This window comes from Sander lucioperca, chromosome 3 (genome assembly GCF_008315115.2).
Source record: "Sander lucioperca isolate FBNREF2018 chromosome 3, SLUC_FBN_1.2, whole genome shotgun sequence".
In the NCBI taxonomy this organism is placed as follows: Eukaryota; Metazoa; Chordata; class Actinopteri; order Perciformes; family Percidae; genus Sander; species Sander lucioperca.
Window position 1 is genome coordinate 33,889,769 of NC_050175.1, and position 24,328 is coordinate 33,914,096.

General features: G+C 39.7%; 1 protein-coding gene across 2 annotated transcripts in view; it reads left to right on the plus strand.

Annotated features, from left to right (window-relative positions):
* cers3a (ceramide synthase 3a) overlaps nucleotides 1-21,417 on the plus strand; it is a 33,424-nt gene extending 12,007 nt beyond the window's left edge. For both annotated transcript variants that reach the window (XM_031292697.2, XM_031292696.2), the window contains 5 exons: nucleotides 1,698-1,790; nucleotides 3,693-3,821; nucleotides 5,513-5,619; nucleotides 8,113-8,266; nucleotides 18,031-21,417. In XM_031292697.2, the coding sequence (XP_031148557.1) occupies nucleotides 1,698-1,790; nucleotides 3,693-3,821; nucleotides 5,513-5,619; nucleotides 8,113-8,266; nucleotides 18,031-18,213 (666 nt within the window). In that variant the 3' untranslated portion in view covers nucleotides 18,214-21,417. The remainder of the gene's footprint in view (nucleotides 1-1,697; nucleotides 1,791-3,692; nucleotides 3,822-5,512; nucleotides 5,620-8,112; nucleotides 8,267-18,030) is intronic.
* The last annotated feature ends 2,911 nt before the right edge of the window (nucleotides 21,418-24,328 follow it).

Genomic DNA, 24,328 nt, shown 5'->3' on the forward strand with positions numbered 1-24,328 from the left:
AACGAATGTGGATATAATGACTAAGTGGGTAAAGGCAAATAATAGAACAGTTACAACAGTCTGGTTAAATTCAGAAATTTGACATAACTTTACCGTAATGCAGCCTTTAAAACCAGGAAAAGACAACACTTATGCCATATTACGATATTACGATATCCAAAATCTAAGACAATATCTAGTCTCATATCATGATATCGATATAATAGATATATTGCCCAGCTCTACCAGCCACTCAGCCTCTCTGTCCCACTACACAAAATTTTGAACATGTTAAGCTTAATGAAGCTCTGCAGTCACAACTGTGGCAGGGATTATTGTCACAAACAGCAGAAAGTCCTCAGACACCTCACTGAAGGTAAAATTAAGTCACCGCTGGACGATCCACCATGAGCATATTAGCAGTTAGTATTTTGGCTAGACCCAGCATGCACCTGTTACGTTGGCCATGTAACATTGTGGGTGTTTGTTTTTGGTCACTTAGCATGCTCACAGGGTGGTCAGTAGTGAGTGATACAATACTTTTTTTTATTTTACGTACATCGATACAAAATAATCTTAATTATAACCTGTAATGACATCATTCTTTATCTTAATACATTGTTGTGCATTTTTTGTACTGATGACAAACTGCTAGGCCCGGTCTGATCCCTGACACTCAGCCTGTAAACATACACCTTGAACATGTATCTTCTCCAGAATGTCAGTTGAATGCTGAGAAACACCTCTCTGGACATAAAGCTCTCTGGGGCTCTGCCCTCATGTGGCCGCAGACACACCAGCAGCTGCCGATTTCATGTGACTTTTTGTTTTTACTCTGTAACCTATGCGATTTGAAATGTAGCCATGTACAATACTTGAAATAAAAAAAATTCCAGTACAAGTATCAAATTATTGATTTGACAAAAAATTACTTTGTTACAGCACCCAGAGAAAATGTAATTACTGACTTCTGTCCCTGCTATTTTTGATCATTTGGTTGTATGACAATAGAAAAATAATTAAATGAGAGCAGATAAACAGTGTGCATTAAAACGCAGTATAGATGAAGATGGAGGGCAGGAGAAGACTTAGCGGAGGCTTAAGATATACTTTTGATTGGGAGAAATTACATTTTTACACTCTGTTGATAGATCATATATTACACAGTCCTCAGATTCACACAGGACATGCACAAACAGGACCGATACATTCCCCAAAGGAGAGCAGTTGGGGGTTTGGTAAACTGGCACCTCTCCAGCTACCAGTCCACAGATCGTACTTGGTCCGCAAGGTGACTTGAACCGACAACCCTCCAGTTCCCAAGCCAAGTCCCTACAGACTGAGCTTCTGTCTAAAACATGTTGGTTGTCATCAAACAAAAAAACTGTTGGTAAAGATCTTTATCTTTTTTGGTCTTCTAGAAGACCAAAAAAAGATAAAGATCTTTACCAAAATGACTTGAAAACACAATCCAGTTTAACATACTGTGATGGGAGTATATGATCCCATAGCTTCATTATCAGCATGCACTTACCTTAAAAAAATGGAGATGAGCGAGCAATAGATTCTTCTACAGTTCCTTCCTACCAGCTAAAGGGGTCAGGACAAAGCAGAGCCCTGAGGGACATTTTGTCTGTGACTGAGATTCACTGCAGCTTCATGTAACATGCTGTCCATCCTCTTTCTAAATATGTCTGTCTGTCTCTCTCTGTCTACAGTCCATGCTGGAGTCTCAGTACTGGTATTATATCTTGGAGATGAGCTTCTATGGCTCTCTTCTCTTAAGTGTTGCCTTTGATGTCAAGAGAAAGGTGAGTAGTGGTTGACTTTGTTGAATCTCCTTCACCCCTGATGTTTAAAACCCCTGCTTTTATTCCCATAACAGAAGTAACAAAGTTTTAACACAGTATGTTCACATATGTGTGAAGAAATACACAGTATTCAATATAGGGTAATTAAAACTCAAAACATTTAAGGCTGTATGGTCTCACACAAAGTACTGCTGAAATGTAAAGCTAAGTGTCAATATCAACATTGTGTCACAATCTGGCATAGCCATTTACTTTTATCAACATTTGAATTAGTTATGGTTGGAAAGGATGGACCCCAAGGGCCTCAGAATGGTTTCAGGCCATGGGACATTTGCTACATGGCCACAAAACAATGTGATTGGGCGTTGAGGAAGCCAAAAGACCAGGAATCACAAAAAACTGGAACACCGAGACAAAGAGGGGGTAGACTTACAAACAATACAATGATCTGGCAACAGAAAAAAACCAGATACTAAATACACAAGGTAACGAGGGTGAAACAAGGGACAGGTGACACGAGGGCTCAGGAACAGGTGAAACACATCAGGGTGGGGCAGACAATCACAAAAGGTGGGAAAACAAGGCAGGAAGTAAAACAAGACATGGGAGAAAACGGACTACAAAATAAAACAAGAAACTGAAGCATAAAACATGCACAACCATGACAGTGATAAGTTATTTAAGTGTAAAAAAAATTAGTCTTTCATACATAATGTTTTAATTCTGCACTGTCTCCTGGACATGTTGATACAATCAGAACTCTTAGGGCCTCCGCTCTAACTAGCTTGGTTTGAGGGCGCGCCACACTAGCAGCTAGGCGAACATTATAACATGTTACAAAGTGGCGCTAAATGACGCCCATTTGTCACAGAAGTAAAGGCTGGACTATAATAGAGCTGTTTGGAGCAGTTCGTCAAGTGTTTTCTGTGGGAGATGGTAACTACCTTTCGGGTGGAATTTGGGATTTTTCACTTTGTAAACCTATAACATGCACAAAAAAGATAGATAATACAATAACGGAAAGCCAAAAAGCATAATATGAGTACTTTAAAGACAAAAAAGGTCCTTCAACCAATACTTCTGTGTATGACAAAACATTCTACAATTTAATAAAAAAGATGCTAACATTTTAGCTTCATGATGGTGCTGGTGTTATAGGTAGCGAGAGATTGAGGACCCAATTGCAGAGAGATACTGTCAGGCAGGAGATGGTGTGAGCTTTGGGATTTAATAAAACAGAAAACGGCAGTACAGAGACTGGCAAACCACACAAAGAAACTCAGAGAAAAAAGCAAAAGCAACAGGAAAAACACCGGCTGACGGCAACACGGGTAGGAAACAACAGGAGCAAACTTACAGGGACAGGACACAACGGGATACAAAACGATCTAACAAGAGACAAAGGGAACACAGAGGTTAAATACACTAGGTAACGAGAAGACGCAAGACAGGTGACACCAGGGCTGGGGAACAGGTGGAGCACATCAGACAATCACACAGGCGGGAAAACACAAAGTAAAGCTGGACATGACAAGACAGAAAACAGATAAAAATAAAACAGGAAACAGAACTAACAGGGAAACGCACAACCGGAAACAGAAAAATACACAACAAAATATATCCAGCCAACACTACCCAACACAGGATACATCACACAACAGGGATATACAAAACCAGAAAATATACAAAACAGGAAATCTACAAAACAGGGGCATAAATATACAGAATAAAATATACAACAAAAGAGAACATACACAAATAAACAATACAGACAACAGAAATTAACAAACGGGTAACAGAAATGTCCCAAACCATAACAGCTGGTGGGACTCTAGTTAGGTAGTCTGGTAAAGACTTTACCACGTTAATTGACTGATTGATTTTATTTTTTTCTTCCCATAGGACTTTAAGGAGCAAATCATCCACCACTTGGCCACACTGGTCCTCTTATCATTTTCCTGGTGTGTCAACTACATTCGTATTGGAACGCTGGTCATGATCGTCCATGATGCCTCTGATGTTTTATTGGAGGTCAGTTACAGCCACACAACGATTAAACAGTCCTATCACAACAGCAAGTCCTCCAAACCATATGACGATATGCTTAGTTTTTTTTCTACCCTCTAATATGACCCACAGGACCGTTTTCCGCCCTCCTATCTAAACCAGAGAATGTTGGTCGCGGTTTTGAACATCAGTGTTGCGGTTTTAAAGACATCTTTAACGTTGTGAAAATGTCGCAGTTTGGATATTTTTAGGCACAAAATTACTTGGTTAAGTTTAGAAAAAGACTGTGGTTTGGGTTAAAATTAGACGGTGCTTCCCTTCTGCTAACGTATGTGGCGCTGAACGTGAAGTTTGTAAAGTAAAAACAAAAACTTGCAATTTACTTTTATTTTCAAACGGGACTCTAACCTTGGTCTTATTCTTTTGTCACATTACTGCTACTTTCTGCTTTGCTCCTGTCATAATTACTACATCCACTAGATGGAACCGCCACTGGAAACGATAGAATGAGTCATAATTACTGCTTTAACAAACAACCTATGGGAATGGGGGGACGACAGTCTCTTATCACCTGTTGATACTGGATGACACTGCAAAACTCTGATTATATTCTTTATATTCTTTGTTAACATACATTTTTCTTGTTAAAATATCAGTGCATGAAAACTATGGTTAAGGTTATATTGTTGTAATGGCAAATAAACCAACCAGGTGTTTGACATGTTAAATACTTGGTTAAGGTTAGTGAAATATTGCGTTTACAGTTATAGTTGTTAAACCATGGCCAGGAGTTTCTCTGGAGGGCAACCATGAACAACACACGTTTTCAATGAGATATAATTCCCCACTTGCTGCAATGTGATCTTATTTTTATGGCTGTATTAGAGCAACATGTGGTCTGAAACAGATGTCCATTGGGCTAAATTTGGACCAAATCAGAGAGACTCAACACAGCCCAATTTTCTGAAGGTCTGTTTATTGTGCTAAATAAAGGCTCTGACGGGCCGACCAGATTAAGCCAAAAAAGCAACGTCCATGGACATCTGGTGTTTGGTGGGTAATTCAGTTTGACCTGGCTCTGTGTTTTAAGTCCTCCAACCAATATGACCACATAAGTTGTTTGTTCCTACCCTCTTATACAACCCATAGTAGTTTTTCCTAAATAAGCGCCCCATACTGGTGGCATCAGATTAACACGTCCTCATACCTAAACGTAATGGTCGCAGTTTAAATAACGTGATTAACGCTGAGAAAGGGTCACAGTTTGGTTAGGTTTAGACTATAAATATACTTGGTTAGGTTTAGGAAAAGATCATGGTTTGGGTTTAAATAAGAACTTTTAATATGTAACTTAACTTACCTAGTTACGTATGTGACGTAGAACGTGATGTAACTACGTTAACTTAGATGTAAACTTACATACGTTAGTTAAAATAAGTCAATGTTGACTTTTGGTTTCACACAGGACACGAACAGCGGTCTCCTGGTTGAAAGTCCTGTATTTCCTTGACCCATCCACCACCCGGACCTCTTCCCTACACAGTCTTTGGTGCTTTTTTATACGTCACCTGAATTCCTTCTTTGCTCCCGTCATCATTACTGTGGCCACTAGAGGTCACCACTTCTATGAACATAAATATGGGTCATAACATGCTGCTTGTACAGTCTTATTTAGAAATGTGGTTAATTAACAATACAACTCATTTTTCTTTTAGTCTGCCAAATTATTCAACTATGCCAAATGGGAGAAAACCTGCCAAAGTCTTTTTGTTCTGTTTGCCATGGTGTTCATGGTAACACGACTGATCATCTTCCCACTCTGGTAAGCTCATAAATAAGGTGTACGTGTGTCTGTGTGAGAGAGATGTATTAATCTGTATGTATGAGTATACTTAATAACAGTAAGCTCTTAAGTATGATATTTCAGTTTCAAGTCAAGTCAAGTCAAGTCAACTTTATTTGTCAATTCTGCAATATGTGCCAGACATACAGAGCTTGAAAATATGTTTCTCTCTGACCCACGGTGCAATAAGGACACGTACAACAAGTATTATATAGAAGATAAGAAATATATACAAATAAAGATCAAAATCAAAACAAAAAATCAAACAGTACAGAAAACTAAAGATGAAGATAGTGAAATGTGCAATATAAAGGAAGAGTTCCTGAGTGTCTTCTTTTATATAAAGTGGCCAGTGCAGATCCTAATGGGGTTGATCCTGATGCTCACTCTCTCCACTGCAGCACCGTTGATGGTCAGTGGGGGTTTCGGGGTAGGACCTCTCCGGAAATCAATAACCACTTCCTTGGTCTTGTCAATGTTCAGGAAGAGGTTATTTCCACTGCACTACGTGGCCAGTTGGCTGACCTCCTTCCTGTAGTACGTCTCATCATTGTTGGCGATGAGACCCACCACGAAGTGTCGGTTGTGTCGTCCGCAAACTTCACAATGTGGTTGCTGCTGAAGGATGGAGCGCAGTCATGGGTCAGCAGCGTGAAGAGCAGGGGGCTGAGCACACAACCTTGGGGGGCCCCCGTGCTCAGAATGGTGGTTTTTGATGTGCTGCAGCCGACCCGTACAGCCTGAGGCCTCTCACTAAGAAAGTACAGTTACAGATTGAAGCGCTGAGCCCCAGCTGGTCTAGTTTGCAGATAAGCTGCTGAGGGATAATGGTGTTGAATGCTGAACTAAAGTCTGACGTATGAGTTTTTGGAATCCAGTTGGGTGAGTGCTGGGTGAAGAGCCGAACTGATTGCATCCTCGGTGGATCTGTTACCTGGATCTGTCACCTCGATAACTGTGTGGATTTTATATGAGCCATGACTAGCCTTTCAAAGCATTCATGATGATGGGGGTCAGTGCAACTGGGCAATAGTCATTGAAAGTGGATGGAGAGGGCTTCTTTGGAACAGGTATGATGGTGGTGGCTTTGAAGCACGATGGAACAACAGCCTGACTCAGAGAAGCATTGAAGATATCTTTGTGCTCCTCTGCACAGTCCTTCAGCACACGACCAGGGATGTTGTCTGGACCTGCAGCCTTGCAGGTGTTGATCTTGGAGAGGGTTCTGTTCACGCTGGCTGCAGTCAGGCACAGAGCCGGTCGTGGGGAGCGGGGGTAGTTTTCTGTGGGGGCATGCTATTGTCTGCATCAAACCTGGCAAAGAAGCTGTTGAGGTCATTCAGCAGAGGTGTTGCTGTCGCAGGTCTGTGGCGAGGGTTTGTAGTCTGTGATGGTCTGGATACCACGCCACAGGCTCCGTGCATCTTTGCTGTCTTTATAATGTCCGGTTGTTTTTTTGGTGTAGCTGTGTTCTTTCAATATATTCTGTTAGATTGGGACATTTGAGCACACACTGAAGATACAGTGTTATGCACATTAGTTAACATAAGAACTTTATTTATCCAGAGGGAAATTGCTGTGGTCCAGTTGTAGTACAAAGTAGGAAAGAATGTGTACAACTTTATTTAAAGGGGTATTCATAAGACATAATGCATGGAGTCTCTGTACTCTATTTACTATCGTCAAACTGGAAACTGTAATTTCTTTAAATTTGATAATTAGGCCTGCTATGACATGTTTATGACAGGTTATGTTGTCTAGGTTAATGTCAAGTTGTCATAACACAAACATTTCAAACAATGCTAACTTTTAATTAAAAGTGTCATAATTTACTGAATGACAATTATCATAAACGTTCATCGATTTTTTTGTAAAAGTTGAAAAATACCCTAATTACCTTTTATGGCAAAGATTATTTTAATAAACGAATGACAAAAAAAAAATAATGTTCATCAGGCACACACGCACATAAAGGCAGCTTTATTATAAGAGAGAGAAAGAAAGAAAAGAGACGAGCGAGACATAGTGAGTGCTTTGTTGATGCACATTCACATTCACCCGACAGTTCCTTGCCAAGGCAGACCCTGACTCTTGGTGGGCGACCATCTGCCTTGAATAAAATTGAATCAACACCTCTCTTAAACTGTCAAGAACAAGCAAGGTAAATGGATTATGATTGCATTAATTTAAAATAGGTGGATCTAATTAATTGAGTGTATATGAGAGCTGATGGTATTTGCTGAAGACGTTATTAGTGTAAAACAAATGATAAAACTAAGACCATAGGTCTAAATTTGGTTTGTCATTTATCCAGGACCAACTTTTGGCTCAACACCAAGCCCATCTCATCCCCCATCTGCTCACATAAATGTTTTACAGCATTTCATTTGTACTGATGAAACACACATCATGATCTAATTATACAGGACACAGGTTGAGATTTTGACTTGTTTCTTTTCTACTGTGTTTCAGGCTGATCCACTGTACCTGGGTCTACCCCGTTCAACACTACCCTGCCTTCTTTGGCTACTACTTCTTCAACGTGATGCTGGTGGTCCTTCTCTGTCTGCACATATTCTGGGCCTACCTCATTCTCTGCATGATCAGAAAATTCATGTTTGGCACTGTAAGTCTGCTCTATAAGAACTGTCTGTCATCTATCAATTTTTCCAAATCTGTTTTAATGGGAAGAAAATATTTGCTTGGCAACGTTGTACCACAAATACCAATACTAAATTTTTTAGTATTATACTGTAAATTGAATAGTCCCAGACATTGCTACCGTTTAGCTATCTGTTACTGGTTATTGGTTGTGAAAGTTTGTGTTTTACCGAGTGCGGGGCTTCACTCTACACGGAGCAAAGCCGAGACAGGCGAAGTGGGGTTGTTGGTAGCCTACTGTTTACAAACAGGCTTTTTTTTGCAACCGGATGTGACGATTTTTGACAAGAGGGTAGGCTGTGGAGGATGACGCAGCCAAGCCAGTGTTGTTTTGTGGTTGCAATGGCGCTGCGCTAAGCAGTTGCAGATTTTCAACTTATCTGAAGCGAGTCATCCATTGGAGATTTACCGGCCGGTAAACAGTGACCTCCGGGTACTGCCGCCATTCATCTGCATGTATGGCAGAACAGAAAATCTACAAACTTTCCCTCAAGTTTCCAGCTAACGCTAGCAGTAGCTAGCTAGCTTGGTTGGCAGAATGCTGAACAAGACATTTTTAGGCGACCAAATGTCCTGTAATGTTTCTGTGTTGCATTCATTATGAACCAGACAACCAACCTTTAGCTTCAACAACAAAGTGTTTTATTCACCGAGGCTCGTACAAGCATAACGTCTTTTGTGTACTGACTGAGTGACTGACGTTTACTTATATAACAGTTATCCTGCAACGCCAGCAGATGGTTTTAGATGAAGAGGAAGGTCACTTGACCGTCAACCGCAATGGTCGCTCAGTGCTAGAGCTCCCCGCGTCTAACCAATTAATTGCTCTCTCTCAATGAATATTCACTAATTATAGGGGGGGACATGAATGCAGTGCTAGATTTAAATCAGGATAGATCAGGGGGTAACCACACAAAGGCCCAAAAACACACATCAAACATGTTTAGAGCAGTTGTGGAATCCCACCATTTTACAGATATATGGAGGATGCACAATCCTACTAGCAAGGATTACACCTTTTTCTCTGCACGTCACCTCACCCACTCCTGCATTGATTATATTCTGTGTTCTAGTGAGCTTAAGGCAATGTTCCACACGATAGCAATAGAACCAGCAATTCTGTCTGATCACAATGCGCTGATAACCACATGCCATTGTGATGTGTTAGGAAAAAGATCTAGAAGGTGGCAATTTAAGTCTTAGAGTCAGAGTTTAGAGCCAAACTGGCTAAACTTTATATCAATCAATACTGACTCAGTTTCGGACCTGGTATTCATTTGGCAAGCAACTAAAGGATTTATTAGAGATTTCACATCTTCCTTTGCGGTCAAAACAGCATCCGCACGGACCGAGGTATCTCAACGAATCAAATTAAAGATATCAACGCCACTTTCCAATCCTTTTATTCAAAGTTGTATGAGTCCTCCTGCAATCCAGATCCGACACAGTGCCAGGAGTTCTTAAAAGAGCTAAATCTGTCTCTTCTTGACCCAGAGGAGGCAGAAGAACTGGGTCAACCTGTAACGTTAGAGGAACTTAAATCAGCATTAAAAACAGTTAAAAAAGGGAAAATGTCGTTGGTTGGAATTCCATCAGAACTTCTTCTACAGTACTTTGACATATTTGGACCTATCATTTTACAAGCTTTAACCTCAGCCATAAAGAAGGGTACTTTTCACCAATAAACCAACACTGCACTTATTTCTGTTATACCCAAAAAGGGCAAAGATCTTACGGAGTGCTGAAATTACAGGCCCATCAGCCTCATTGGGACTGATATTAAGCTCTATTCCAAAGTCTTGGCACTCCGCTTAGAACGCTTTATTGAGAAGCTAGTCCACCCCGATCAATCAGGTTTTATACAGGGCTTAAAGTGCCGTGTTTATTATTTTTGAGTCAATTGATTTCATTTACCAATCATATGAGAGGAACGCAGCTCTAACTAATGCAGGGCTTAAAGGAACACGCCAACTTATTGGGAATTTAGCTTATTCACCGTAACCCCCAGAGTTAGACAAGTCGATACATACCCTTCTCATCTCCGTGCGTGCTGTAAGGCTGTCTGACGGCTCCAGCGGCATCAGGCCAGCACAGTACATGCAGGTGAATGGTTCGAGCAATCCTACTGCTCCCAATAAGTGACAAAATAACGCCAACATGTTCCTATTTCCATGTTGTGATTTGTATAGTCACAGCGTGTACAAAAAACAACGTAACATGAGACACAGCCATCTTCTAACCATAAACAAACCGGGAACTATCAGGCGGAAGAATATAGTACTTGGGCGGAATGAAGCCGTTTAGCACTTGGTGCCTCAAATTGAGGGAGCCGGGTGCTTGCTTCTGCAGCGCATGCATGTTCAGGAAGATACTGTATGGCAGCAGCGGTAAGAAAGTGCTTGCTAGTCACAAAGCTACGGTGGCCGACAGGGGCAAACGCCCTGCAGCTTAAGAAAACACACGCAAATAGACAAAACACAAGCAAATTAAGAAAACAACTTCATTAATTTGACAACAAATGTGCAGCATTCAGCAAACGCACTGCAAATGCACACAACACAACCAAATACATAAACGCACTGCAAATAAAAAATGATGCAAAAAGAAAAGCACGCAAACCCCGAAAAAAGAAGCGATGCAAAAAGAAAAACAACTTCATTAATTTGACAACACATGTGCAGCATTCAGCAAACGCACTGCAAAGACACACAACACAACCAAATACATAAACGAGCTGCAAATATGAAATGATGCAAAAAGAAAAGCACACAAACCCAGAAAACAAATGCAACAAAAAAACGCTGTATCCAGATTACACAACGGAAGTTCTCCAGACCTCTAGAGGGAGCAGCTAGTGGAACAGCTGGAATTTCGACCCCACGGGGAGGGAGAGAGAGAGAGAGAGAGAGAGAGAGAGAGAGAGAGAGAGAGAGAGAGAGAGAGAGAGAGAGAGAGAGAGAGAGCCGGGACACGTTCAATCTCAGAACGGTGTAAATATTTAGTCTATGTTTGAGATATGTTTTCTCTCGTTTGGTGGGTGTGTCTCGGCTCAGGTCCCAGGTGATACTCAATCAGCAGAGACGTCTGTAAACTCGTGGTGATAAAACATTTAAAACTGCATCAGCGTTTAACGTTGACGTTTGTTTAAGCCACATGAGAGGGTTTAATTTCGAGGTCCGAAAAGTGTCGCCCTCCTCAAGTGTAATATTGTGATTATACAACAACGGTTACCAACAAAATAAGTGATCAATCTGTATTCATATTGTGGAGCAATTCGCTCTTGAAATACAAAAAACAGACAGGATTTCTAGTCCCTCCCTGTTTAGTAAACTAGCCAATTTACCGTGGGATTTATCAAACTGAATAAATCCCGCCCGCACATAACACAAAACTGCTTTGCTAACTCCATCGTGTTGTAAGTAAGAAATCTGCTGAAAAAGTTATTATATTTATTAGCATGATTGTCGTACTGTTGAGTTCACAAACATTCAAAACACCAAAGTACAAACGCATAGCGGACCAGACGTGAGCTTTTATTTTGAAAAGCCAAAGCTCGGGGACGGCACTAGCCGGGACAGCATGAGACGGGAGTATAGACTGTATATTAATAATATATTATGTTATTATTATTATTAATAACAATAATAATAATAATAATAATAATAATAATAATAATAATAATACTATGAATTTAATATCGGTTAATAACGGTCGAAAATCCAGCTGTTCCACTAGCTGCTCCCTCTAGAGGTCTGGAGAACTTCCGTTGTGTAATCTGGATGCTGCGTTTTTTTTGTTGCATTTGTTTTCTGGGTTTGTGTGCTTTTCTTTTTGCATCGTTTCATATTTGCAGCGCGTTTATGTATTTGGTTGTGTTCTCTGTATTTGCAGTGCGTTTGCTGAATGCTGCGCATGTGTTGTCAAATTAATGAAGTTGTTTTTCTTTTTGCATTGCTTCTTTTTTCGGGGTTTGCGTGCTTTTCTTTTTGCATCGTTTTTTATTTGCAGTGCGTTTATGTATTTGGTTGTGTTGTGGTATTTGCAGCGCGTTTGCTGAATGCTGTACGTGTTGTCAAATGAATGAAGTTGTTTTCTTAATTTGCTTGTGTTTTGTCTATTTGCATGTGTTTTCTTAACTTGCAGGGCGTCTGCCCCTGTCGGCCACCGTACAAAGCTTCGGTCCGTGCACTCTGTCATACGAGTGAGTTACCAGCAACGACAGCTACCGCTACCGCTGCGACTGCGCCTTCACTGACCGATACAAACAATATGTGTGTGCACGTTCATAGCGGAACATGATTTGTCATTAACAATGGCCACTGTGTAAACGCTATCTGAAGCCCAAACTGCCTTGACAAAGCTGTCTGTTTGGAATCAGCATGGCAGGTATTTAAACATAGCGGTCTTTTCCCAGAGTTTTTTAGAGTCTAGCTATATGAAAAGCTATACAATGCAACGTTTTTAAATAAATGTACTTGAAGCAACTAATATCAACATGGACAAATCATGAATGTACTAATTCGCTTTTTTGATGATGACCTGGCCAAAGTAACAACGCAACTAGAAAGTTTAGTTTTCACAATGATTAATTGTAGGATTATGACATTATTGCAATATGTAAATGTACATTCACTCTTAATTTAACATATGGTTGGAAGAAGTAAAAATTGATCCAAAACTTTTTAGTTCTTAAAAATTAAGACTTTATTATTGTGTAATGTAAGAAGGACTTTAACTGTTTTGCCAGTCAAATTAACTTTAATGAGTGCATATTGAAATATTACACTGTGACACCCGCCCCTAAATCCAATAGCAGCTCAATATAATTTTTTTGCAGATGATATTTTGTTCCACATCTCTGATCTTGAGGACTCTATTCCAAAAATTCTTAAGATCTTCAACGAATTTGGCTCAGTCTCCGGCTATAAAATTAATTGGAATAAATATAATCTTCTTCTATTGAACAACAGGCATGTGACATCAGCTATTAGTGGTACAATACCAACCCAAAGCAAAATTACATATTTGGGCATCATCATACATGCATCATTACAGCGAGTGGTCCAGGACAACTATGAAACTATGTTAAGTAATGTTCAAAGGGATCCGGCCAGGTGGACCACGCTGCCGGCATCACTGCGGTCCAGGATTGCTGTTGTTAAAATGAACATAACTCCCCGTGTGAATTTCTTAAGTTCAATGATCCCCTTAACCCCACCAATACATTTCTGGAAGTGATACTTTAGTTCGGCAGTATATTTGGAACAATAAACAACCTAAGCTAAAATACTCTACCTTACAACGTACCACAAACAATGGAGGCCTGGCCTCCCCAACTTTAAAATGTATCACAAGGCCTTTCAGCTACAGGCCCCCGTAGTGTGGATGGACCCCTCATCTACAGTTTCATGGAGAGGAATAGAGAAAAACCTCATTGGAAGTCTAAGACTGCAAGACCCTTCCTTTGCAGGTGTTTGTCCAAAAAGTGTATGCTAACCTATGGCCCCATTATCACCAACGCATTGGCCAACTTTAAACAGGTGGAGGAGCACCTGCGCTACACCAATAAGTGGCATGTGAATACCCCAATATGGCACAATACACATATAATGTCTGGTAACAAACCTTTTGCTTGTAAGCAGTGGAGGGACAGAGGTATTTATACTCTAGACCAGTTATTCAATGAGAAAGGTATGTTGAGTTTTGAAGACCTGAGAGCTAGTTTTGAGGTCCCCAGGACATCCTTTTACTTCTATCTTTGCTTAAGATCAGCCCTAAAATGTTATGGAGTGCCATGGGGAAACAGTCTTGAGGTGCACCCAGTCATTAAATGGTTCTTTGATTTCCCTGTGAGAGGATTAGTGTCCAAGATTTATACTAAGCTATTGCAAGTAGCCATAAGAGAACTCCCAATAGTAAAGAAATAGGAACGAGAGCTGAGCCCTGAGGGGAACACAATTGATTGGAAGGCAGTTTGGGACAACATTTTGCACTGTTCCAAGAACCCAAATCACCAGTATATCCACTTCAACATATGCCATAGGACATATCGGAATCCTCAGAAGAGTTACGTCTCGAGAGGCATTCCCACTCCCTATTATACGTTCTGTCAACCTGAACAAACTGGAACGTTCCTGCATATGGTCCGGAAGTGTGAACAGGTGCATGAGTTCTGGCATAAAACAAGGTCAATACTATCTGATGTGATTGGATATCTAATTCCTACTGACCCGATTGTTTTGTTACTTAATGATGACTCTAAATTGCACCTGCTCGAGAGACAGAGGAAGATTTGGCTAGCCAGCTCAACTGCAACCAAGAAAATGATAGCTCAACGCTGCCCCCCCACTCGCTAAAACAGTGGTTAGTGTATTTTTTAGACATAGTTATGTTTGAGCTCTTTACAGAAAGGATTAACAAAGCCAAATCATCAACTATCAACCTATGGAAAAGCACAGCAGCACACATATCAGACCTAATGACCTCAGCGCCACAAGAACTAGAGGAGAGTGATTAGGCAAGTTGTGATTTCTGTTTGTTTGTTTTGTTTTCCTCGAGACCGCCGAGGGTGGTGGGTGGGAGAGGGTTTTTGTTCTTGTTCAATTTGTGTTTCTCTGTTCTGTGCACCATCTGATATTACCTGGCACATATTGTGGAATTTGTTCTGTATGTCTGAATGATAAATGTTGCTAATAAAAAATTGATCTCATTGATCTTGAGTGAGATACGGGTTTCTGAATGTAGGCTATCCTGCCTTCAGTCTCTGGGTGAGCTGGTCAAAATTGGCAGGGCCGTCTACATCATTGGCCAAAACATTTGTGTGTGTGCTAACCACTTTAGCTAATACCACATCAGCTAGCTGTTTCTCCAACTTCGGTCAGTACAAGGCAGGATTAGCCGGGAGACTTCTTCTAAACGAGGGCACACTTCCAACTTTGCGTGGAATACCTGCAGACGAGGGACATGCAAGTACTTCTATAGTGTTGTAGCAGTGTTTTGCCATTGAGAACGAGGTAGCTAACCGCTAGCAGTGCTAGCTTCTAGCTAGTAGTCCTTACCTAGCTACTGCGCGTCTGCGACTCCCAACAAAGATGGGATAGAAGTGTGATGCCTCACTCTGTAGCTAAAACAGAGAGCTCAACACACAGGGTGAAAAGAGGAGCTGCAGCAATGTGCAGTACAACAAAAATATGGTGTTTTTTGAAAATGAAACCATGTAAACCTATTCTGGTACAACCTAAAAATACAATTATGAACCTGAAAATGAGCATAATATGGGCACTTTAATGTACACAAGACCATGGTTAGCATTGCTAAGCCTCTGTCTTGATTGACAGGATAAAGCATCCCCTGCTTTATCCTCTTTTTTTAAATAAATGGGACCTTAATTTACGAAATGAACGTCATGCTGTATTGAAGAAGACTTGAAACTAGCGATTGATACCATAAACTCATTGTGAAAATGTTTACTGAGGTAATAATTCAAGATAGAAGTAGTCTCATTTCTCATACACTTCTATAGAAACAGACTTCTTTTTGGACCCAGTGGAGTCGGCCACCTTTTGGAAATTACAGAGAATGCAGATTTAAGGCACTTCAGCATTGGCTTCACTTTTTAGGCCTGGAAGCTATGTGTATTATTTTTACAGTCTATGAAAAGAAAACACAAGCAGCTAATCTGACCAATCCCAGTTCTTGTTGTCTCTCTGGGTATCTGTGAATTATAGCTGCTGTAGCTACGACTCGTAGTTACATTTTGGAGAAGGCACACGTCAGCATGGCATAGCCTATGGTGTAATCCCTTGACGTAGAAGTGTAAATTCAGCTTAACCCTAAACATAAGATGTTATCATGACCCATCCACCCTGAGCTCCTCCCTCTGTGGACTTTATCGCTCTGTAAAAACGTCACACTGCATCTTCATTTATTTCTGATGGACAACTGTCAGAATTTCTACTTACTAATTACTGATGCTATAGGACTTTGTCACATGAATGTAAACAAATGAGAGAAAAAATGTAAGTAAAATCATTACCCAAAAGTAGCGCTCACTTGGTTTCGAGACTGTCAACCCCAAAAAGAACAGATGTCTAAAACAACAGATGTCTACAGCAACCTATGTTTACCTTCAGCTTTACACTTTCCTCTCATGGTTGAGTGACCTTTATGACTGTCAGGAGGCACAGGGGAAGTAATGTGACATTGGGTCAACAAAGCATTTGACTTTAACACAGTTTGTTTCTCATTACCTATCAACAGTCAGCATTGATTTCTTTTAACCAAGACCGTGACCTTTCCTTTACCAACTAGTTTTTGTTTCTAAACTAACTTTCACCATAGTAGTGAACGATTCCAGTTTAGAAAGAAAAATGCCAATACAGGTCATTGTTGATTGTCTGCTTGTGCTTCTTGCTCTATTGGGCTTTATTGTGGTGATGTTCAGCCATCAACTTGGGGAGTATGATGTTATATTAACTGATAGAAACGATGGACAACTACAAAATAAGACCTGAGATGTAATAATAATTACGCATTCAATGTAGATTACTTGTTTGAAGCTATCAGAATATGTGTTACCTTTACAATGGCAGATTCTGTTTCATTTCTGACTCATGTAAAAATAAACATTTCTGTGACTAGTTGTTACGCTACATAACCTGCCAGCTGTATTTTCAGTAGACAGTCCCTGACAGCACTGATAATCATTTAGCAGACTTTGGTGATTTCAGTGTTCTCACCTCATTGTGTCCGTCTGTACATAGTTTGTCTCTGCTCTGTGAGCTGCTCCTACCTGGAGAAAATAAATAATATCTATACCTATAACTATACCATCACTGTAATGGTACGTGTCCACTGGCTGCGTAATTTCCACGCTTCCCATTCATTGTCTATGTAAGCATTTTGGTAGCGTTGCAGCGGTTTTGAGAAGCGGGCGTCAAGTTTCCTGCTCCTCATTTGCATAAAGTTGAGGTCCAGGCTAATTTATGCAAATCAGGGGCATCCAGCTTGACTCAGCGCCTCTGAAAAAAACTGACAGTTATTGATCTAAAATGAAGACAGATTCAGCAGCTGCGTAGCTTATTTCTCGCATAATTTTTTTTCAGGAAGACATTTCAGTGAATTATTTTCGTAAAATAAGAGAGTTTCCAAACGAGCCGCCATGTTGTTCTGTTTTGAAATCCGGGAGCAGACCCAGCCACACCTAAAGCATTCTTCCAATCAGGTGCTGCCATCGTGGTTATAGGAGGGTAGAGCCTGTTATATGTTTGCTTGTCAATGGTCAGGTAAGAGAAATTGATTGCTGCTAGTGGCAAGCCCATCAAGCGTCCAATGCATCCAATGCTAGGAAGCGTGCTGATCCCTGCCGTCAAAAACCCCCCTGTGTACCATAACACACATACGCAGTCAATGAAAACGGGCTATGAGACTATTGAAACTGTTGCTATTAGCACCTAATTATTTTTGAATGATTGAACAGAGAGCACTATATACAGTACATAGTAGTAAATAAAGAGATTCACTATTTCCACTGCCAATAACTCAAAACTCCAGCTCATTGTTCTCTGCTGCAGCTGGGGTTCCAAATCTACTTTCAGATATCTTTGCTGCTTGTTGTATTTGCTGAACATTGACTCCCTATCCCTCCATTTTCTCCTCTTTACAACCCTTACCCTCATATCTGCTTTCTGTCTCTACATCTACTGTATTTCTCTCTTTCTTATGTCACAGCTGACCAGAGATGAGAGAAGTGACAATGAAGAGGAAGAAGAGGAAGAAAGCAGCCTGACGGAGGATGAATGTAAGGACCAGCACAAACTTGGCAATGGATTGGCAGTTGGTGAGAAGAGAGACAAGAGAAACGGCTTTCAGTGCTTGTCTCCACCAGAGAACATCTGCCGGTCAAAGACCTGACTTGTGCTCAGTATGATCACTAGAGCCAGAGAGATGCGAGAATTAGAACAATGGCAAATACATGTCATACAATATGGACCAAAAAATAAGCAAAACGTGATGTGATTTGTTTCTTCAGATGCTGGAACACAAAGTCCAGAAAATTGCTTGCTGTTTTCACAGTGCTTTGAACTGCACACACGTACAGCGAGAGACTTTAGCTGTATTCGCACAGGACTAGTATTACCAGGGGACCTCTTATAACATCTGTGCTTCGTGCAGCATATTTGCACGGGATAAGTGAAGTCTGTATTTGACTCGGAAATACTGAATTTCTCCACCACATATACTGTCAAGGCTCTGTCAAAACTTTAATTTTCCACAGCCAATAGAACCTCGAAAAACAGATGCTGATTCGCAAGGGACTACTTTGGTGAACAAGGTACCCCCAGGTTTCCACAAGTTAATTTTAAGACTTTTTAAGAACTTATAGAATGAAATTTAATACCAACTTCATGGCCATACTAGCAAAAGTATATAGGATATTACGGAATATCAGAAAGGATTTGAGGCTATAAAAAGAGTTATTTACCAAGTACTTCAATTTAGTACATTTTATTGTAGTACTCAATACATACATGCTTTGTGATGAAACAATGGAGTTATTTAATCCTATGAAAGGACAATACATATTTAAGACCTTTGTGAACTAAGACTTAAGACTTAAGACTTTCTAAAGAAATTTAAGACTTTTAAGGCCTTATTTTTGGAATATTAAATTTTATAAATTTTTAAGACTTTTAAGACCCCGCGGGTACCCTGGCGAAATATGGTGGGTAATTAGTGGTGGATTTTTTACGCGACAATTTACAGACATGGCAGATTCGCACAGGATTAAGATCACAGACGACCTCTGTAATTATTGTAGCGGTCCTCAGGTATTATTAGTCTAGTGTTAATAGGGCTTTTAAGATGTTTTTGGCTCTCCCTCTGTTCCTCCCTACAGTGTTGTCAGTGGCAGCACTTCACTGCCCTGCAGACCAGCTAAGATAACAAAACACAATCCCCACTGTGTGCTCATCACCACATCTATATTTGTTTCGTATTGTTTGAAAATGTAGCAAGTGCCACCCTGAGTTCCCCTAGCTCAATTCAATTTCAATTCAATTAAATTTTACTTAGAGTGTCAAATCACAACAGGAGTTCTCTCAGGACACTTTACAGATAAAGTAGGTCTAGACCACACTCTATAATTTACAAAGACCCAACAATTTCCCACGAGCAAGCATTTGGTGGGACAGTGGTGAGGAAAAACTTCCTTTTAGTCAGAAACCTCGGACAGACCCAGGCTCTTGGTGGGCGGCCATCTGCCGCTGCCGGTTGGGACACAGAGACACTGATACAGATATACAGAAATATGATTCATAATATTTATAGCAGTTGATATGAAGCACAGTGGAACTTATAGTAACAATAAAGATAATGTTGAACTATGACTAGAAATAATAGTTGTAGCAGTGCAGGGCGTCAAGCAGGACCACGGCAGAAGCTGCCAAAAACGATCTACCTGAACCACCAAATCTGTGAAAAACACAGACACGACAGTCCGCTCACAGATTATGTCCTTTTATTTACTCGACTGCTCACAAACTTTTAACATTAGGGCTGGGACTGGGTATTGTTTTTTTTATACTGATACTGGTGGTGATACTGTAAATTCAATACGGGTTCCTGATTGATACTTTTTTCAATACCAATTTTATCAAAATCCATTATAACAGAAAGATTTACAACATTAGGGTACAATTTTTTTCAGCTTTTTTACACCTATGTGACACAAACTGTAGTCCAGCCTCTCAAAATACAACACACACACCTGAGCCCTGTCTCTGTATGTAGCAAAGTGTTTTTCCTGGATGCCTTTACGACGTTTAACGTTAGACAGCCATTCAACAGCATTATTAGATCTTGATACAACCATGCTGCATGCTTATTGGCTCACTGACACTGATGAGATTTACTCCTTTAGGTATTGAAAGTTGTTATTGAATGACGAGGCATTTTTCAATACTCGATACTATGGAGGCAATTCGTTTGGTGCCTAAAATTGTTTCACCGTGCGCCTCTGCTTGCCTGGCTTTTCTGGTGCATGTGGTCCAGTAACTCAAAAATTCCCTGGCACAGTTCAGTAAATAATGTTTGATGGGTTGGCGTGGCCGTCTGGCCTAGGTGTGGCAGTCATCGAGGTCCAGCTGCATTAAAAGTGAGATAATTATTCATCAACAAGCACCAGCTGTGTCAACTCACCTGGTACTGCACACACACACACACACACACACATACATACATACACACAGACACACACACACACACACACACACACACACAATGTCGGTAGGTTTTACAGCACAAACTGTATATCAGCATACTGTAATAGATGATATGAGTTTTCCCAATGTAAAAGACAAAATATTTTAGGGAGTTTTCTCTTGCCTAACATCACTTATGCTGTGCCAAAGAATTATATGAAGTAGAGCTGCACCATATGAGGAAAATATTCAATATGCGATAACGATATTACTTGCAATAAACAGATAAAGTGCACTCACTTCTGCCTTTCAGCTGCTTTCAGTATTCTGCTAAAATACAACAAACTGCTTGTTGAATTTAAAACAAATGAAAGGAAATATTGTTTCCAACATTATATTATTGAACAAATTGAACATTGAATTAAATCTAAAAGGCACCACTAAAAAAAGAATGTTAAAGTGCAGTTTTCTACTGATGTTTTTCTTCTTCTCCGAGTGTCTTTCATCATGATATGTCGCAGTCTTCGCGATCTACAAATGTTACTACTCTCCACTAAACTGAAGAAAACAAGGAAGGAAAACTGGTTGTGGTCTTATTTATTATATGGAATTACTGAGTGTTGATGATATGATTGATAGTCAGGGTGGTTGGCAAAGTCCCTGGGAGGCATGGGCAAACATTTCAGCAACATAAAAAAAAGAATGAAGGTAAAGTGAGTATAATGGAGCAATATGAAGTAGATGTGTTATGGGAAATGCATTTATCCTTTGTTTTATCCCACATCTCTACATTTGCTGTGGGTTGTTTCCTGTCAGATCCATGAAGTGTATAGTTTTGACATTTAGCAAGTAGTCTTAAACACTGAACTTTGTGTAATTTTTATGCAACAGCAATAAAATTGTGATGCGAATGAGTCTTCTTGTGACGTAATTTCACCGTTTCCCACAAGATGGTGGTCATCACCCTGCTTTTTCTGTCAAATCATGAAGCAGAGTCAGGCTGCTGACCACATGTGCAACAGAAAAAAGGAAACAATTTCTGGCTAGACTGAATGTTGATGCCCTTTACGACTAAATGAGTGGGATCGGAAATACATTCTTGAAAATCTGTGAATCGTGCTTTGATATTTATGTTAAGAAGGGCTGTAACTAACGATTATTTTCATTGTCAATTAATTCTCGATTATTTCTTTGATTAATGGAGTAGGTGTTTGGTCAATGAAATGCTAGAAAATGTAGATCAGTGTTTCCAAAAGCCCAAGATGTCTTGTTTTGTCCACAACTCAAAGATATTCAGTTTACTGTCACAGAGGAGTGAAGAAACTAGAAAATATTCACATTCAATATTTTGAAGCTTGAATCAGATAATTTTTCATTAAAAGATTACTTAAACTGATTAATCGATTATCAAAATAGTTGGAGATTAATTGAATAGCTGACAACTAATTAATTAATAGATTCATCTTTGCTGTTCTAATGTTAAGTGGTACAATTACCAAAGTGTAAAAATTAAGACCTGTTAAAATTAAAAAATTAAGACCAGGTTAAACCTGCATCTGTAGACCGATGTAACCCACTAGAGAAAAGACCCCCTCAATAACCACCCTAGATCTTATTTGATTATTTAAGGTAAACTTTGCATGTAATAATGGAATTTAATGAGCTATAAAAGCAAGTAACTGACTGACTTTCTTACAGTATGCTCCTCAGTCTGTTCTTACATTTGTAGCAGGTCTCGCTGCCACAGTGAGTGCCCCCAGCACAAAACACAGACATGACAGACTGCTCTTTTATTTACTTGACTGCCCACACACTTTTAACATTAACACAACTCTTTCACCATGCACCTCTGCTTGCCCAGCTTCTCTGGTGCATGTGGTCCAGTTGCGCAAAAAAAGCACACTACTCCATTTAAGGGAGAGTGTCATTCATCAACAAGTAGCAGTTGTGCCAACCGATTCACCTAGCACTGCTCTCAAGAGCCATCCCCACACTTCTCCTGAATCTGAAATGCCAAACATCTGAACATCAAAAGCTTTAGTGCGTAACTTTTTGATATTATTGAACGTCCGTTACTTTCAAGCCATTTCCAAATGAGTTGCTACAAAGCTAACTAGAAAATGCATTTCCTGCAGAAAATGTGTGGGAATGCTGAATAGCTAAATCCGTAAGAAGAAGTTGAAGTAGTGAGAATAGTTGAGTGGTATGAATGGTTTTAATTACAGTTTTTCACAATCGTTATGACACTTTTTTCAATACTTTTAACAACTTTCCTAAACTCTTAACGCACCAACACACCTACAACACACAATTGGCAAAACAGTTAATTTCATGCTCAAAATCACACATTGTAAACTAAATTCCAACACTGATTTTCAAAATACAATAATTCACTAACCCAATACACTATGTCCACCAAAACAATGCAAACATGTCTCAAAATCAAATAATTCTTCCAAAACACTAACACATGTTCTCTTCCAACAGGAACATTTAGTCAATCACTGCACAATGTCATACAAAACACTAACATCACATGAAATTACAGAAACTGCATTATTTTATATGTGTCAGGTCTGCCCTTATATAATAGACAATAGTGATTGTAGCGATCATAGATTGTGTTTTACACTGAAGTTTCTCTTGAAGTCTCTCTACATTTTTGTTTTGTTTAGTAAATGCATGCATATATTTGACAGGACAGCTAGTTGAGAAAGGGGGGAGAGAGAAGGGGAGGACATGCAGGAAATCATCACAAGTTGAATTTGAACCCTGGACCTCTGCGTCGAGGCATAAACCTCCAAGTGTATGTGCGCCTGCTCTACCCACTGAGCCAACCCGGCCACCATTTTGTTTCTTTTGCTGCAGAGATACAATACAAAAAATGAATGACCTATCTCAGAGTATGAAAAAAAGGAGGCAGAGACAGAATTGTCCTGGTCCTCCTCATTTTTGTTATTTTCTGTGTTCATCTACAGTATATTGTTCAAATAGGTCCTCTTTTACTGTATGTACTACCATATGATCATGCGATTGAAAGAACCTCAACACCTGAGTGGTGTGTTTCCTAGAAGGGAATCAGCTGTGATTGATCTATTTGCATAACTTCAATCAGCTGTTTCTCAATAAATGCATGTATAAAATGCAGGGGATATATTTGTGTTTAAATTTACAATACGATCAGCTGTTCACTTTGACTTTAGCCTATACGTTAGGTTTAGAACATGATGTTATCTGTTCTGACATACATGTGAAAGCATTTGTAAATTTGTCAATAATAATCCATTGTTTTGGTCTTGGTGGAGCTTGTGTGAAAAAGAAGTTCAAGCATTTTAAATTTGTGTTAACTGTATGCATTTTGTGTCAAAGCAACAAGAAATGTGTTAATTGTATAGCCTTCACAGACAGATGTTGTGCTAACTGTGTTAAGAGTTTAGGAAAGTTGTTAAAAGTATTGAAAAAAGTGTCATAGCGATTGTGAAAAACTGTAACATGAATTTCATTAAAAAGTTGAATAACACCACTAATGTATAAAATAATTTATTTAATTTATAAGTATGGAAGACTTACAAATGCTGTGAGAAACATTGATGAAAATGCAGAAATATAGAACAAATTGTTTGAAAAATCTCAAATGCATTGCACTACACTGCTGAAAAGCTTGGAAGTTGGAAGCTGAACTGCACATAAGTTAAGAGCTGAAATACATTTCTAGAAAAGCTGGAAGCTAAACTGTAATACTGTCAAAACTGGAAGTTCCAATAAATTGACTAAAAAGACTTATTATCAGCCATATCCATTGCATAAAACAAACAAGCAGAAAGAGA